Genomic DNA, 17,865 nt, shown 5'->3' on the forward strand with positions numbered 1-17,865 from the left:
ACCAATTTATTTGAGCATGAGCTTTCGTGAGCTACAGCTCACTTCATAGGAATATTCAAAGGTTAGTTTGGGGATAATTGCACAATACTGCAACTCTTATTCGTGCAAATAAACCCTAACCTCTGGAATAGCCCAACTGAAATGAATGGCATTATTTATGTAAGGATCACATGACTAAGGGTTTGAAGGATTGGCCAAAACTTTATTTTGAGACCCAGTCAAACTAGGCATTACGAATACACACTTGTTCTGAATTTATCTCATTTTCTGGTTATTAAATTATTCATGAACAGATCATGACTTCCATATTTATTATTCAGTTTTCAGTTTTCACTGGATTGTTTTACTAAATAATTTTAAGCCTACTGAGTGCTCACAAAACATTTGCTTTATATATTCAATATCGGGTTGACTGATTGGTCACCCAGTTTGTGTGGAGCTGTTCCTGCTCTGTGGTTAAATTACTGAAATTGTTTCAACAGGAAAATAATGAATGATGAATAATAAACATTCATAATACATTTTGGAATGACTGATTATTCACGCTAAAATGTGTGAAATTTTGGAGATTTGCCAATGTTTTCTAGGCATACCCTGCTGTTGTCTAAACAATCATGAATAATATGACCACACAAGTCACAGTGAGACAAACTTGGTGATTTTAGTCACAGAAATATGTGAATCAGTGTTGACATTTGTTTGGATTTTTTGAATTAGCTCTCTTTTACTGTACCCATATCATAAATGTAAAACATGGCTTCTTATGTAGTAGACTACATTTTGAGAGGTTGTAAAAGAAAGACATTTGTAGCATAGGTTTCAGAGTAACAGCCGTGTTAGTCTGTATTCGCAAAAAGAAAAGGAGTACTTGTGGCACCTTAGAGACTAACCAATTTATTTGAGCATGAGCTTTCGTGAGCTACAGCTCACTTCATCGGACATGCTCAAATAAATTGGTTAGTCTCTAAGGTGCCACAAGTACTCCTTTTCTATTTGTAGCATAATTACTTACATGTTTCACAACAGGTATTGTCAATTTTTCCGATTTTACCCTAAGAGAGAACACATGCTCCAGTTTAGGCACAAACAATATTTACACACACATCTAAAAATAGTCATACTTATATTCAGTTTCTCTATAATAAGAAGTTATGAACTATGTTCCTGTGTTATACATATAATAGAAGTCTGCAGAAATACTAATTTTCCTATTTGACATCATTTAAGTTCAGGAATATTAAACAGCTTTTAAGTTTTTCCACACAACCAACTGATGTTGCTCTTGGGGCATCATTATCTTATAACACCTGAATGTCATTAGATGTACAAACCAACTTTTGGAGCCACAACTCTGATGACTTTCTGTGTTACTGAGGGTTAAAAGTGGGGCACATGTAATTATATTTTCATTTACATTTCTTTAAAATGGCTGCCAGTGCCACCCCGGGATCTCTGACCCTGCTTCAGAGAATCACCTGAACCTGTGAGAGTCAGTAGCTGAATAGGAACATATTTAGGTCCAAGATACATTTGGAAAATGTATTTTAAAAAAATGAGAGCTGGATAGTGGGACTTTCCAATTAAAAAGCAAACTATTACCCTTTGGTTTGAAAATGAGACCATCAGAGGGAGATAATACACTCCCAGCCTACGGTTTTGGGCCTATCCCATTATTTTTCAAATAGTTTTCCTTTATATATCTCTTCTCCAGTTTATGAAGGTATGTGCAGTAGTGACAGCAAAAAGGAGTACAGATTTCATAAAAGACTTTTATCTTTCTGAATAATGAATCTCAAAATCACTGTTCACTTTTTGCACGTATGAGACAAATCCACTATAAAGGGTGGGCTTGCCTGTGGCCTCACTCCCCACTGCTGTGTTATAAGAAAGAGACACAGGCAGGCAGAAACCTGCAGTAGCAGCAACTGCTGTAGCCTTTAAAAGAACATAGCTTGCATTCCACATCCCAACTCAAGGATGGCCTCAAATTATCAAGCAATGCAGAAGGGGTTGGGTGCGGAGGGACACAACTAGCATGTCCAGCCGTGCTACCACTCCCCATGTTATTGCACTAAGAGAGTGCAAGCACCTGGATGTAGACTGCTCCCTACGCAAAGGGGAAGGCTGTCTGCATTCTCCTCCCATCTTCATACTCAAGAGTAGCCAGCATCTGCCCCTACATTGTATGCACACATGCACTTTAGTGATGGATGAAACGCAAAGTTTGGAGGTTCAGTTCCACTGAGACTCCAAAAGATCAGATGCTTCTCCATACCCCTTTGCTCTGAAAACTGGACTAAGAACATCATGAGATCAGCATTCCCCCTCTGGTTCCCAGCACTTCCTGGCTTTGGATGGGCTGGAAATACTGGAAGATCAGCCTTTCCCATGTTTATTACAGTCCAATCTGAAACCAGGATATGCAGGAGCCTGTGACATGTATTATTTAAAATTAAAAAAAACCCAACCTTTTCTGAACCTAAAAAAAAGGTTTGGGTTCAATTTAGCCGAGGTGTAAGGTGGAAGCTTAAGTTACCCGTTCCTAATACACATACAGGAGTTATATAAAGCCCCATAAACATGACAGAATATATTCGGAAACATGCAAGCACGACCCATTTCACTACTTACTCCTTCAGCCAAACATCTCCTGGAATCGAATGGAGGGCAGCCAGTGATTCGCTTTTCCCAGATAAATTCCCTTTTCTCATTTACTTTACAAGAATGACTGTCACAGCCATCTTGAATTGTCTCATTCGGCTGTAAAGATTTAAGAGCTGTTAGCTTAGCACAAAAACAACCTGGAAGGCCACAGTTTTCAGGAAACTATAAAGTTTGACTATTTCTATTATTTCATTGTCATTCAGCTCATATGCCTCAGCAGGGAGGATTACAAAATATGGAAAACTTTGCTAAGTACATTTGTGTGTCAGTAAGACCTTCTAGTTTTAATTATTTATTTATATGATGCCCTCAATGTGCATGGTACTCTGCAGACATGTGAGAAAGCACGTACCCTGCAGCCTTATTAAGTGCCAAAATCCAATGTCCTTGCCTGAGTCCTCACTCTGGCAAAATTCCCATTGACTCCAAGGGGAGTTTTGCTGAATAAGGACTGAGTAAAATGTGAACAACAAACTTGGGGATTTGGCCCTAAGTTTGTAGCTTTGTGTTCTCTCTTTTGAGGAAAACATATATATGAATATTTAACCTTAGTTACCATGGGGAGATTCTCAAAAGATCAAAAATTAGACCTAAACGAACTAATGAAAAAAGGTACATACATGCTTCTTCCTAAGACACGCTGCCAGCTTTTTAACGAGCAAAGAGCCTCTGATGTTTAAGGGAGTGCCCCAGGTCCATTTCCAATAGCTGCTGGTCATTTAATGAAATGAATGATGAACAGGTATTAAGCTATAACCAACAGGGCAACTGAATTCAAACATCAATCCAGGGACAGTTCTGCTGGATTCATATGTTGTACTGACCTTTATTTGTTCCTGTCTTGTTCATATTTGTTTGAATTTAATCCAAAACATGGGATCTTTGGGCTCACACATCTCTAATTGCTTTGAAAATATTGGTGTTTGCAGCTGCTGTCTAACTGTCTAACTGAAGAGGGGCAAAAGAATAGGTGTACCAGTTGCCTCAATTAAAAGCATGGATGACATTTATGCTTCGTCAACAAAAATGAATATGCTTAAAACAGACCTTCAGATATAGGATTGTTCCATCTCTCAACTTGATACCACATGAAGTTGGCACACATCTCCCACAGCAGGAACCGCTGATTACTTCCATCCTGTGGTTCTACAATGCAAGTAAATTCGCTGTGGCATTTTTCTGGTTCTCTGGGCCCCTCCACCCTCGCTCACAAACTGAATGTAAGTTTTGGATATGCAGTTAACAAAATTACGTTCATCAAAACATCTCTAAAAGTCTTGGATGGGCATAGTCTAGTTAAATGATTTTTATAAAGCTTGACATTATCTCTTGTGCTGTTCTTGTGTGGTATACTATATGGATGCTGCATTGCATAATATGTGCAGGCCTGATTGATCCTATGTCCACTGACATCAATGGCAAAATTATGGTGCTGGATCAGGGCCATGAAGCACAAGTGACTAAAATGCTGCGTGTGCCATATGAACCTTACATGCAGCATCAGGCAAGACTTCTCCCTAAAGCCAACACAACTTGCAAAGATGCATGAGAAACCTAGACTAGGAAAAGAAGGGTCAGGAGATTGGTGGGCAGTATAAAAGAAGGGAAGGTGGGAGGAGGAGAGATTAGGCCGGAGCGGAAGACTGAAGTATGGAACAGAGAAAGGTGGGATGAGAAGGTAAAGGAAAGAGATGGAGGAGTGGACTGGAGGAGGAGGAAATGGTGAGAATAGCAGGGAGAGGGATGGGGAGAGAGAATCAAAGGATGGAGAAACTGGCCGATAAAGTAGGGGGACAAAGAGAAGTGGTGAAGGGGGAAGGAAGTGAAGGATGGGGGGAAAGAAGCAGAAGACAGAGAGATCAATCAGCAGTGGATAGTAGGGAAGGCAGGTTATGGGCAAGAAAGAGATAGAGAAAACCAGAAAGGAATTGAGTTAACGTATGAAGACAATAAAAGTCCCCACTACAACTTCTCCAGCTGCTAAACTTAACCAATAGCTGCTTATGAGGAGCTGAATCTTTTTAAGACAAACAAACACTTCCGGAGTGAGCCGATACATATATGTTTCCATAGGTTTGTTTAGACAAATTTTTTAAAAGGAAACATTTTATCTACTTTAAAAATATAGTAAGTGTAATGATCCCTGCAACAGTCGTTCAATTTGGGTAGTGCTATAAGGACCAGAATGAGGTTCTCAGGTTGTGCGCTATAATAACCATTAAACCATCAGAAAAAATACTACTTTATTATTATTTAGGGCTAACCTTTCAATTTATCTGCTAGCAAAAAATTGAGTTTAAAATGCACCTAAAATGGTACAAAATAACATAAAATAATGAATAGAATTTACTGTAGTTTGCAGCACTTCCCAAAGCACTGCATTTACTTACATCATTTCAATGGCTGATCATAGGTTGATACCTTCCTTGTTGAGAGCATGTACTCTAAAGTGTGATTTGTTCCTTATGACAATGGCTTTTAATATGAAATTAGAATGAAAGACAGGGTCCCAATTCAGGAAAGCACCCAATAGGATTCATCCTCAGCCCAGGCCTACACTCGACTCCCCTGGAACTATATGTGTCTCTCTTTATCACAAATCCAAGATACTCCAGAAACCATCTCAGTTTATGTGCTGGTTTCACTCTCTCTGTACAGAGCCCTGATCAGAAAAATTGTCCAGAAAGAGATAAAAGTGAACTTCCTTTTTCCTAAATGCCAATATTATTGCTACTATGATCCTGGAAAGAGTCCCTGGAAGCACATGTACAATCAAATGGTAATGTCTGGAATTGAGGGGGAAAGGGGACATTCATCTGCAAAATGGAAGAATTGTCTGTGTGATGGTTAAATGGGAACGTGAAGATAGAGCTCCTTTAAGAACTTACTTTGATGTGTCACCCTGCTCTGTTCGTTATGGACTCTCTGAGGCTCGAAATGGGATAAAGAACAGCCCTTGATGTGGAATGGATTATATCACTCTGATCTGATGTAAAATGAAACTATGTTTCATGTCCTGGCATTTCCATGGGCTGCCTGAGATTGGGAATGGGACAAGGCTGTTCCTGTGATTCTTGCATAGGTCTATAGAGTATCCTCTCTGAACAATGTCCAGTCACTATATTTTGACACAAGTTGTACGTAGCCATTTGCTCCCAAACTGAAAGAAGGTGGCACCAATAAGGGGTCAAACTCCAGGTACGGAAGGATGGGAGTCATGCAGAATGCTCTGGGGCAAATGAAGGCCACTATGAATCTTGCCTCAGCACCCTGCGCTTGTTCTAGCTATCAATTGCCAAGTGCTATTCTCCTTTATTGTATTTCAGGGACTGTTTCACTTTACCTTGGGACCTGTATTCCGTTCTAAAATGTCTAGCAGAAACCAAAATTGTAAATCTACTTTTCTAATGACTCTGTGAATAGTCTCAGCTTTCCATAAAGTTTCCCAGCAAGAGAGCTGGGAACTGATTTGCCTGCACATCTGATCTCAAGGGCAAAAGCCATGGAGCTGTATCTAAGGGGAACAGATTTGTGTCCCACTATCTTTTCCAGGGAGACCATAATTGCAATACCCCTGTCAGAATTGCTTCCGACTGCATGAGGAAGCACTTAGCGTGTCAGATGACAGTACCTAATTTGTTTGTTTATTTTTGGTTAGTCTGAGATTTTTTTCACGCCAAGGGGAGGCTGAGACGGTACCTGCCCAGACTTGGCTGCCTGTGAATGGCTTGTAAAGTGAGGAGGTCACTCAGTCAGGTAAAAATCTCCCCCAATTAGAAAGGTCAAGTCCCTGATCACCGAGAAAGATAGCCATGTTTCTCTTCCGTAGTGACACCAGGTTGAATCTGGTCTGGTGACTACTGATGAATCTTCTGGACTTATAAAATGGAGGCCAGAAAGAAAGAAATGATGGGCCAAGAGGCCTGTTACTGCCCACTTGTTCTACACCCTCTGGCATTGGCATTGTCCATGCTGTGTCTTGCCCCTCCATCTGTGTCCAAAGAGAGGAGGCAGTTGAGCTCAGCAGTCAAGAGGGAAGAGGGATAAAATGACACAGGTGCAATTTTCCATCTGGTGTACTGTCCTTCTGGCATCACTCTCCTCATGGAGATGAGGGAGGAAGATCTGCTTGCCCCTAAAGCTGACTATTCCAATCCTGCTGGCTTCTTGCCTTCCTAGGGAAGGGGGGAAGAGGCAACCCTGGCTGGATTAAGTTGAAATGGAGAACTGCACTCTGCCCATAGAACCAGCCAAGCTTCCTAGTGACATACTCAATAAGGGGCATGAAAACAGGAGATATGGACTTTTCCTTTTGCCTGCGACTTTTTCAGCCTAGCTGTCTCCCTGTATGGGCACCAGCTGCCACAAAAGCCTCAGAGGGGAAATGGAGCTAAGGGGGAAATTTCCCCAAAAGACAAATACAGCCCAGGAAAGCAGCTGGGAATTAGACAGACACTGAATTGTTAGGCAGGAATTTGAAATAAAGTTTGGAATTTTCCTCAGAAAAGCTTTGCAGCAGAGAGGTCCAGCTGAGCCGCCAGCTGCTGTGGGGGCAGATAAAACTGTAGGGAACTTCAGGGCATGGGCATTGCCTGCTGCTAGTGACTGAAAGTCTACTTCAGCCCACAAACAGCAAGCAGGCTGAAGTACCCATTGTAACAGACTTGTGGACCTTAGCACAATGAAAAATTAAATGCTTTCCTGAACTGGGGCTTTAGAACATAAGTGGGATTTGACCTCTGACACAGATGCAGAAAGATACAGGACCATACTGTACCCTTCCTTGGCAAGACTTTTGGGAAGGGGGACAGTGGATGCAGTAAACTCTGAGATTGGGGTGCATACAATGGGTGAGGTGACCTTACGACTGCAGAGATTCACAGCATTCTGGGATCATAGTATTTCCACTCACCTTGGGACAGGGTTCACAGGTGGTTTTTCTACAGGTCAGTTTGTAGTTCATAGGCAGGCCCCTCTGGAGGCTACACTGACAATTCGTACATTGGTCCAACATCAGATGTTCCCCTACCTGAAACATTAGAATCAGTTTGCAATGTTGAGTGATCCTCTATTAAAACTCAAGAGAATAAGCAACTTCACCTTAGCTTGAAACTGACTCATTAAATCTTGAAATACTGTTCTGGACAGAGGATAGCAACCAAAAGCTTTCTGTCCCCAGCTTCAGAGACCCAATGTTTCTATCATCACACAGACACAACAGGAGGAGGCTGTTCCCAACTAGCTGATTTATCTGCAGCCAACCCTCAAGAGTTCACTTTTTTTTTAAAAAAAAAAAAGTGCCATCAAGCTCGCTAGGTAGAGGAGTTCAAGTTACGATGAGGGCAGGGTGAAATTTTTCAGATGAATAGTTTATTAGATGAAAAATGCAGTTTCCATCCACCCATTTGTGGAGTTGACACAAATTCACCAAATAGTTTTAGCCATAAAAAAAAGAGTCTGGGGCTAGATTCTTGGTAACACCCATCTTATGACTTTAGCCCAGTGGTTAGGGCACCCACCTGGGAGGGAGAGACTTGAGTTCAAGTTCCTGCCCAAGAGGAGGGATTAAAACCTGGGCTTCCCGCATCCCTGGTGAGTAAACTAACTACTGGGCTAAAGATTATCGTGGGGGGGAAGTACCAATACCATGTCCCCTTCTAATCCCACTCAGTACAAACAAATGGATGTATAACATTTTACCAACTCAAGCTTGTAGACTTGGCTCAGGACCTTTTTCCCTCCCTCTTATTTTTAACCTTTTGTAGCGAATGCTCATGCTCATAAATCGGAGAGGATAATAGCACTTGGTGGATCCAGGCATGAAGCCACACCCATCACTTTTCCTTGTGGGGTAGGAACGGAGAAGAAATGTCATATGAAAAACTCTAGTCTTTTTGATTATTCTTTACTCCGGAAGGTGCTCAGATATCACAGTGATGAACATAGTACAAGAACCTAAACAGAATACATAGCCCTACAGAAGTAGTCAATCCTGAATTGCAACATCATTCTTGCTCTACTTCCTGTTATGTGCTGAAACCCACCCCGCTGCCCCATCCCCACCAGTTATTCAACATTGTGTGATGTTAGTGACTTGCTTCAAAATACTTAAATTTCTGCCATTTATGACCATAGTCATATTTGACTCAGGCCTCTTAAAGTAAATGGCTAATGTATTATACAGAGTGCCTCAGCAGCACTAGGTTTTTGCATCATATTTCCTATGATTAGGAAACCACTAGAAAGTTCAGTATACAGGGAATAATGTACTAAAATGTAGATTCTCCATAGGAGCTAATGAAAGTTCTGAAATTCCAACGTGCTAGGAATGACATTTTTCAGTAGAATAGCAAGAAGTTAAATTTATGTTGAAATTAGTGTTATTTTGGGGGGAGAAATTTGGGCTTACATTTATTAAAGACAAACTGGAACCACACAACCTCCCCGCCCCCAGATACTAATGCCCCCAAACTTTTGGGAAGTTTATGTCAGGATCCAATGTTTGCAACATAAGCTCCACCTGTAATGTGTATATAAATTTCTTCTCGGATCAGCATGGTAATGGGCCTTGACAGTACATTTGAGGCAACAAACAGAGCTTACAGTGTGGGGGAACTGAGTAAAATAAGGAACTGATTTTTTTTTTCCATTTGTAGAATATACCTATCATATATTCTCTAGAGAAACTTATAATAAAACATCAGCATCTGCTAACCCACTGTCAGCGAATGCAACCAAAATAACCCCCCATAAAGATAAAAACGACTCTAGTCTCTCTCAAACATGACACTCAATAAAAGCCTGGGAAAACAGATGAGTGTTACAGCTAATTCCATTTGGTAAATACAGCCACCTGCTTGGAAGCCTGCATTTAAAGCCTGCAGCATTATTTAAAACAGTGGAGTGAGTGCAATAGACCTACTGGAGTATAATATTGGTAACCAGATACAAAACAGAAATGTAAAGGGATTAAGGAAAAACAAAGGGCCAAAATAATCTAACAGATCTGTAGTGAAAGATTCCAAAATTGGACCTATTCACTGAATGAGTTAATGGAGAAAGTTTTCCCTTGATACAAAATGAAACATGAAGCCTATTTTTAAACATTAAGCCTATTTTATTTGTATTCCCAGCATAAAGTTTTGAAATCCAGGAAGTATAAATGTCCTGGGGAAACCCCATCTTGATTCCTGACCAGGACTTTGGAACAATCACAGACCAGTGACTCCAGAATATCTGTCTCAACTTTTATATTCCGCATGCTGGGACAGGACGTGGGGAGTTTAGAGTGTGTTGTGGGAATACTCATACAGGGTAACACTGTCAGCTCTGCAAAAGGCCAGCACAAAGCCACTTCAACACTCCAGTGTCATCTAAGCCCTCCACACACATAGCCCAATTAAGACCACGTTTGATTAAATAAATGGCTGATTCTCATATAGAACAGTAATACATTTTGGATCGAAAAGTGTAAGACAAATCTGTATGTTGCTGGGTAAAGAACTAAGATGAGTCACTCATGCAAGGGACTTCAGGTTCAGGCTAGCAACAACATGCAGGTGTAAATGCATTGTTTAGTTGCAGCACAGAAGGCCAGTAGGCATCCTAGAATGCAAGAGAATGTAATTGTTATATTACATGACCTAAGGCCATGATTAGGGTCTGCATGGAGTACTGCAGCCAGGTTTGGACACTCTAAATCCCGATAGGGATGCATATATTCTAGAGAAGGTAAATAGGAATCAAAGAAAGGAAGCATATTACAACTTAAAAACTCATCCCACAATGTGCTGACAGAAATTTTCTGTTCCTCTGTGGATTTCATTCTCCTGGGAAGGAAATCTCTTACGCAGAAGGAAGGAATGTTATGATGACAGGGCTGTAGTTCTGGTCAGATAAGTTTATGCATACGTTACGTGAAAAAACAAGAGACCGAAAAGGGTTCTTATTGTAGTGTGTAGGTACCACAGAGATTTGGGGACAGTTATATTTTAAATAAGCAGCAAGAGGAAAATTTATGGATACTCCTGGAATCTAGAGATTAAAGTTTAGGTTAAATGCATGGAGGGGCTTGTTCCCCTCAAGGGCAATCAGCATATTTGGAATTCTCTGTTACTAGACATACTGCCAGAATATGGATTTAAGAAAACAATGGACAACTGCGAAGACTCGCCAAAGATAGCTTTGGGTATACATGAGCTCAGATGCTTAACTCTGATCATTCTCACCATCATGCATAGGGTTAAAACAGCCACTAGATGTGAGGAGGTCAAGAAGGAATTTTCTCTCAAGGCATTGTGTCACGGATCTTGAGGGTGAGATGCGGTCAAGTAGTGAGAAGCACTAAAAGCAAAGGAGAGTTCCCCCCTCCCCTCAGATGCTGTGAGGAGTGCTTTCCTTCCTGTTTGAATCTGCTTCAATCTCTGGGTGGGGCGAGGGAAGTTTCTCCTTTCTCTGGAATGAGCAAGGATCATCTATCAGCATATTTCTCACAAATATGGGAGTGAGAGGACATGCTGCAGGAGGACTGAGGAGTACAAGCGTTAACAGACACGAGGAGGAAGGTCCTGTGGTGAGGACAAAGAAGGTGTTGGGAGGAGGCCATGGGGAAGTAGCCCAGGGGGTTGTAGCTGTCTCACAGCTGTTCCAGAAGGCACTCTAGACAGCTGCAATCCACAGGGCCCTGGGCTGGAACCTGGGGTAGAGGGCAGGCCCAGGTTCCCCCCAAATCCTGACCCAACACAGGAGCTTCCACCAGAAGTAAAGGTCTCTGAGCTGGTCCCCGACCCACATGGTGGATCAGCAGAAACTGCGGGGATTGTTCTTACTCTTTTTTCCCCATGCTGGCCAGTGATGAGGTTATCTGAGTGAATGGCAGATTTGAGCCATGAAAGTGGCCAAACTGAGGGCTGCCGTGACTCTCTGAGGGAAGCAAAATCTGCCAATAAGCGCAGGACCCACCAAGGTAGAGAAGGAACTTTGTCACACTACATAATAGCTAAATCACACTCTACAAATTCTCATTAAAAGATTTAAATATCTTAGAGGCATTTGACATAAGAATATTATCTTACCCCGACAACAGTGCCATTCAGAACACAACCATTCACAGGTTCTGGAAAAGAAAACATATACTTATTAGTGTTACCTATGGCACTACAATAGGTTTTATATATTATAGCCCTGATCCTCCATGCCTTGTACAATTTCCACTGATGTTGATGGGAGTTGTCCCTGCATGAAGACGGCAAGATTTGGCCTACCCATGCATGATACCTGCCAGAGGTCCTAATTTTGGCAGTGCTGTCCTGAATTCCCCTTCTGAATCTTCCTTAGCTACCTATTTTCAAATATGTAACATGAAGTCACCTACAGTTCAGGCTTCCCACTTAGAGAAGATCGCCTGATAGTTGCTCTATCAGTGGTAGACTCTTCTCCTTTTTCTCCCCACTCTCACTGCTCTCCCCCACTCCTATCCTCACAGCTTCTCGCACCAGTATTTCCGTAAGCCAGGTTAAGAGGCAGATGACAAGGAGACAATGAGAGTGACTTGGAAAGAGGAAGTAATAACATGGTCACTGTAACTAATCAAATTTGAATTTCTTCTTCAACTAAAGCCAGGGCTGTTTGCTACTGTCTGGAAGGTGCTGCAGTTTGTATTCACAATATTACAGGACAACTTCAAATTAAATTCATTTCCCTAACATGCATTTTTGTAAGTTCCTAATGAGATGTACAAAATCAGTGAGTAAGCCACAGAACACGAACTCTGATGATGCCCTTAGCAGTTGTGAAACTTACCACACCGGCAGGAGGGACAGCAATTTGTTATTCGGTCACAGCGCAACTCATATCCTAAATGGCAGGTGGGTGTATCCATGTGAGAACATGACACGTTCCTTTTCTCAACAAAAACTGCATCGTTCACTCGGACACACTTGTTGATAATGCAAGGGCTGAAGGGGGATCGCCACTCTGTGCCGACCTAAGCATGGGAGATTGCAAAAGGGTTAGGAGGAGTTGGTAGTGTTTGTGCAGTGGATAGAGGAGGGGGTGCCATAACAAACCCAAAGTGACCATCTATTTAAGCTGTTGGACACAGACCCAAGCAGTTACTCCCTGTGCTTTAACTCTCAGCATTTTCGTAAAGCCCATGGTAGCCTCCTGTCACCACACAAGTCTCCCTAAATCTTGGTGTGGACTGTGAGGTCATGGAATAGACTGCTGAATAGATTAGAGAATTTAGGGGTGACAGCGACAGATTTAGGAGAAATTTAACTGCATGAAAAATGTGTGCAGGGGGACTATTTACTAGATTTAACTTAAAAATTGCTCTTGGTGGCTGCTCTGGATTCAGAGTAACTATGGCAGATTTGTCTGGGAATTCAGATTTACAGAGACAGAGGCAGACTTTGGACAGAAAGGATTAGTGAATGGAGAAAGGGGTCAGGTCCTTGTTGCTAGATACAGATGGTGGTGCTCGCCACTGGGTGAGAAAGAGTGGGACCCTCAAGATCATACTGCTAGGGAGGGATGCCACAGCAGGCCAGAAAAAAGGGGTTATAGTTGCATGATGGGAGGAGGTGCTGACAGAGGCCAGGCCAAAGTCTCGGTTCTGTGCAATCCCACATTTGCCTAGTGAAAGCACGAACCATGGGATTCTGGGGCTCACTGAAATCTAACATTGTTAATGTTTATACAATGCTTTCAAGAGCTAAAGCACTATACAAATGTGGAATACTATTAAAGCTCTAATACTTAAGCGTGCCAGATAGAACTGGGACTTCCCACTGTAGCTGTCATCCACAGTGGCCCAAACACCAACAGTGAAGGAAGATTGACTACAATTAAGAATCATTTCAGAACCTTGGGAAGGGAACTGAAGATGAAATTGGCTTCCCATCTGTGCCATGAACAAGCAAAGAAAGCAAACGACTGACAGCAATGTCAGGTTTCAGAGTAACAGCCGTGTTAGTCTGTATTCGCAAAAAGAAAAGGAGTACTTGTGGCACCTTAGAGATGTGTGAGCGCCTGGGATTCTGAGAGCCATTGAACATGTTCTCTAAATAGAGATATTCTGGGAACGTCTCTCTTTCTTTTGTCTTCTTGGGAAAGATCTAAAGGGCTCAGTCCTGTAAGACTGCCAGTGACTAACTCCCAGTGACATTGGCTTTGATTCAGCACGGTACTGAAGCACGTGTCTAGCTTTAGAAATGGGAGTCGTTCTTAATGAGAGATGAGGAAGAGCCACGCCCCTTGCAAGATTTTTTTTTTTAAATGATGTTTCCCCGTTCACTATGAGACACATGATGTGGTACATTTAAAAAAAAATCAAATTAAAATAAATACATAATAAATCATTCCTCATAATTACAGCTTAAAGACCATAAGCTATTTTAGTTTGTGGCTTTTCGGCTGAGAAAAATCACCTTGGTTCTAGCAGATAGAAGATAAAGGTAGAACTCATCGCAAAATATGTCCAAATTAGAAATATTCATTAGAAAAAAAGGCTGATAAATATTCACAGTCATTTACACAAATCTGGCAGCATAAAGGGTCTTTAGAGTGGGTGTACATGTAACTTACTGCCAGAGTGTTGTCAAGGGGCCTTAGTGTAAATGCAATTGGGCTCTCATTGTCTAATACTAAGAAGACCATCAACCTTCAATGTAGGAGACACTGGGAAAGTCAGTCCTCTTTTTTCTGTCACCTGATGAGTTATTTCAGTGTTAATGGGTGGAAAGAAACACAATTACACACCTCAGTAGATATGGATTCTATGTTTTATCTAGGATGGTAAAAGATATTAGATGCAGTGGAAGATGACAGCATGTTTCTTTGACAGCTTGATATGTAAAGCAGAGAATGATGTTGGTACATAGGACTGCCCTCAGTTAAAATGTGAGAGGTGAAGACTTTGCGCTGTTGCGTTATTTATTATTGATTAATTATGAGTAATAGTAGTATTAAGGAAAGAAGCTGATTTTCTCTGAAAAAAATGCAATGAAGAATTCGCACCGAATAGTTGTAGACAGCCATACGGGTAACTGTGGAAGCGGTTTAGCAAATCTGTTATAAACTGGGGAGGAGAATCAGGAGGAATGGAAGGTCTAGCATTCTAATATCTTTAACTTACCATTTTCCTTCCCTACTGTTTTGATCCCCAGCCGCTGCACAGGATTCGGCAATTTAATGCTACTAGGGCAGGTAGAGGCTTGCCAAGGGCTCGCAGGGTTAAGAGCAGAACAAAATGATTAGGCTGAAGAAATACGTAAATGAAGGGAAAAAGAAAACCGGTATCCACCTTGCTTTGAAGACTAGTGGGATGTCTGCTGCATATGTAAATGGGGTCTGGGCTTTTTCCTTTATTACATTTTTTCCAGCTATTCATTTACTGTTGAACTCTCTGGAACAGTCACAAAGAAATTCTACTCAATGTGGTGCTGAAAATAAAAAGAACAGGAGGACTTGTGGCACCTTAGAGATGAACACATTTATTAGAGCGTAAGCGTTCGTGAGCTACAGCTCACTTCATCGGATGCATTCATGAGCTGTAGCTCACGAAAGCTCATGCTCAAATAAACGTGTTCGTCTCTAAGGTGCCACAAGTCCTCCTGTTCTTTTTGCGAATACAGACCAACACGGCTGCTACTCTGAAACCTGAAAATAAAATGTTATTCTGAGCAGACAAGTGCAGCAGGGGCAACCACAGTACTGGCTTCTTATTATTATCCCCCAGAAATGTGCTTCAACTCTGAGACTCTTTTTAGTGGGGGGAAGAGAGAATTCACTCTCCACCTAGAGCTGTCAAAAGATCTGCATGTTTGTCAAAAGCAGTTTTGTTTTCACATTTTCAAAATAAAACATTTTGATTTTTCAGTTCAAAATGGGCCTTCGTTTTGAAATTTCATGCATTTTAAAAAAATGTTAAAAAATGCTTGAAATTGAATTGAAATGTCGTGTTCAACCTGAAATGTTTTTTTTCAACTTTTTAATTCACTGAAATTTTTTTAAAAACCATTAGTTTTCAATTCAACTCAAAACGGATTTATTTTTCAGTTTTTTGGAATTGCCAGCAAACCGAAAAATCTGTTATTTGCACAGCTCTATCTCCATCCCCATTCAATTCCTGGCATCACTGAGTGTGCCAATGAATATATAAATGTGATGTCCTGCTTGAAGCACAGTGACACCAGCTACTCAGTTCAAACAGTCCAGTGCACAGACTTCACATGGTAATATCTTTACGTCACGTCTAACCTCAGATAGATTGAGCTGACAACCTACAGATGAATAAGTGTTCACGGTGGTCAGTATCGTCGTACCGGTCTCTTGAGCCATCCATAGTAAAGTTCTAATCTTATATACACACAAAGGACAGAGAGATGGTCCTTTCGAGTTTTGAAATATTGAACAGTGGATGTGGGTGTTTACAGCCAGAACTGACTGAGAGCTATAAAAAAAAAATCACTTCTTTTCAGTATGACTGGTTGACTTTCAAAGGCTAAGAAAAACTCAGTTTACATCATTCGATGCCCACGTTTACCAACAGCAGACATTAGCAGTTTAACTCTCTGATGCCATTAAATTCCACCTGATCTGCAAGAAGGGAGCGTGTGTTTTTATAGCAGCTCATTGTTATTCAACAGCACTCATACTGCAGGAATGTTGAGGCTATGGGGCTGCATGTTTTATAACAAAGTGCTATGACTTCAGGAACATAGAACCATGTGTGCTGTCTCAGTGTTGTGTCAAATTTCAGAAGCAACAAGGACTATTTACATTTTTAAAGGCAAAAAAAAAAGCCAAAATATTTTGAATTAGAATGTTTGGGGGAGAATCATAAGGGACTCAATTTAGCAAAGCACCAGAACATATGTTTAAAGTTAAGCATGGATAGAACTGTCCAAATAATCGACTTTTTGGTTTACTGCACAAACCAAAAAAATTTTTTTAAAGAGTTTTGAATTGACACTCCCCCCAGAATCAGTTTTATTGGCTAAACAAATCAATAATTTTGACCCAAAATGAAATGTTTCATTTTAATTTGGGAAATTTTAAACTGTTTTTTTTTATTAAAAGCAAAGAAAATTCGGAAATGCCATTCACAAAACCACCAGAGATGATGGAGGTGTGCCCCCCTACAGCTCTGTGGTCAGGGGACTCATCTGGGAGGGGGAAGAATTGGGTTCCAGTCCCTGTTCCAATGAATACTTAATTATTTATACGAAGTGGAACAGCTTCAACAGGACAACTGAGAGAGACCCACACCACAATATCCCATAGCCATGTGGTCAGGACCCTTACCTGTAATGGGGGAAACCCAAGTTCAAATCCCTACCCATATCATGCAGAGCAGAGATTTGAAATGGTGGCCTCCTGCATCCCAGCTGAGTGCTCTAGCCACAGTTTTATAAAGGGGATACCTCCTCCTCTTTTGTGAATGGCATCTAAGTCTGCTGATGACTTTAGGCCTGCCATTTTTTCGTTTTGCCAATGTGTGGCAAATTTGCAAATAGTTTTGCTCAACCCAAAACTGCATTTTGCAGTAAATAAATGATTTGTTTTAAAAAATGTTGCCCAGCTCTGAGCATGGGTTTAAGTCTCATGGGTTTTAATTAGATTTTTACACATGCTTAATTTTTTTACTGAATCAGTGCTTATTGGTTCACATCCAAGCAATAAACTATTTTTAAGGCAAGGGGGAAAATGCAAATATTTTCCTGACTAAATTATTTGGATAGGTTATCCTATATTCAGGAAGGTTTAATGTCTTCCTGTTCCTTTTTTTTTAGTGTCACTAATATGTGGGAGGTCTTTCTAAAAGATATGCGCGAGCTCAAACAGAAGCTATGGGCTTAATGCAGGAATTAATATGTCATGTTCTATGGTCTGTGTTCTGTAGGAGGTTGGACTAGATGATCGTGATGCTCCTTTCTTGTCATACAATGTATGACTGTAGCGTCTGAACCAAGTGTATTACTACCGGCTCAGGTTAACAGAGCCTAAAACATTAAGATTAAGAGACTTTGGAGCACGGTACTGGAAGAGTCCCTCCTCTTCTACTGACTTGCTGTTTGATTGTGGGCAAGTCACCCGGGGCTATGTCTATGCTACAAGGTAGAGATGTGATTCTCAGCTCCTGTGCACCTACTCGCTCTAACTCGATGACAGCCAGCCCAAGAATGAATAGTAGTTACA

The 17,865-nt window shown here is 41.1% G+C and overlaps 1 protein-coding gene across 6 annotated transcripts in view; it reads right to left on the reverse strand.

Moving 5' to 3' along the window:
• The window catches only part of VWF (von Willebrand factor), a 227,620-nt gene that overhangs the window by 10,501 nt on the left and 199,254 nt on the right, over positions 1-17,865 (reverse strand). For 2 of the 6 annotated variants that reach the window (XM_073315040.1, XM_073315034.1), the window contains exons 45-50: positions 12,466-12,649; positions 11,739-11,779; positions 7,577-7,693; positions 3,712-3,810; positions 2,632-2,760; positions 1,013-1,052 (exon numbers count right to left, since the gene is read on the reverse strand). In XM_073315040.1, the coding sequence (XP_073171141.1) occupies positions 1,013-1,052; positions 2,632-2,760; positions 3,712-3,810; positions 7,577-7,693; positions 11,739-11,779; positions 12,466-12,649 (610 nt within the window). Of the gene's footprint in view, positions 1-1,012; positions 1,053-2,631; positions 2,761-2,794; positions 3,613-3,711; positions 3,811-7,576; positions 7,694-11,738; positions 11,780-12,465; positions 12,650-17,865 lie in introns of those variants that run through there. The other 4 variants (XR_012155350.1, XR_012155349.1, XM_073315041.1 and 1 more) reach the window with 4 other exon arrangements.

This window comes from Lepidochelys kempii, chromosome 1 (genome assembly GCF_965140265.1).
Source record: "Lepidochelys kempii isolate rLepKem1 chromosome 1, rLepKem1.hap2, whole genome shotgun sequence".
Lineage (NCBI taxonomy): Eukaryota > Metazoa > Chordata > Testudines > Cheloniidae > Lepidochelys > Lepidochelys kempii.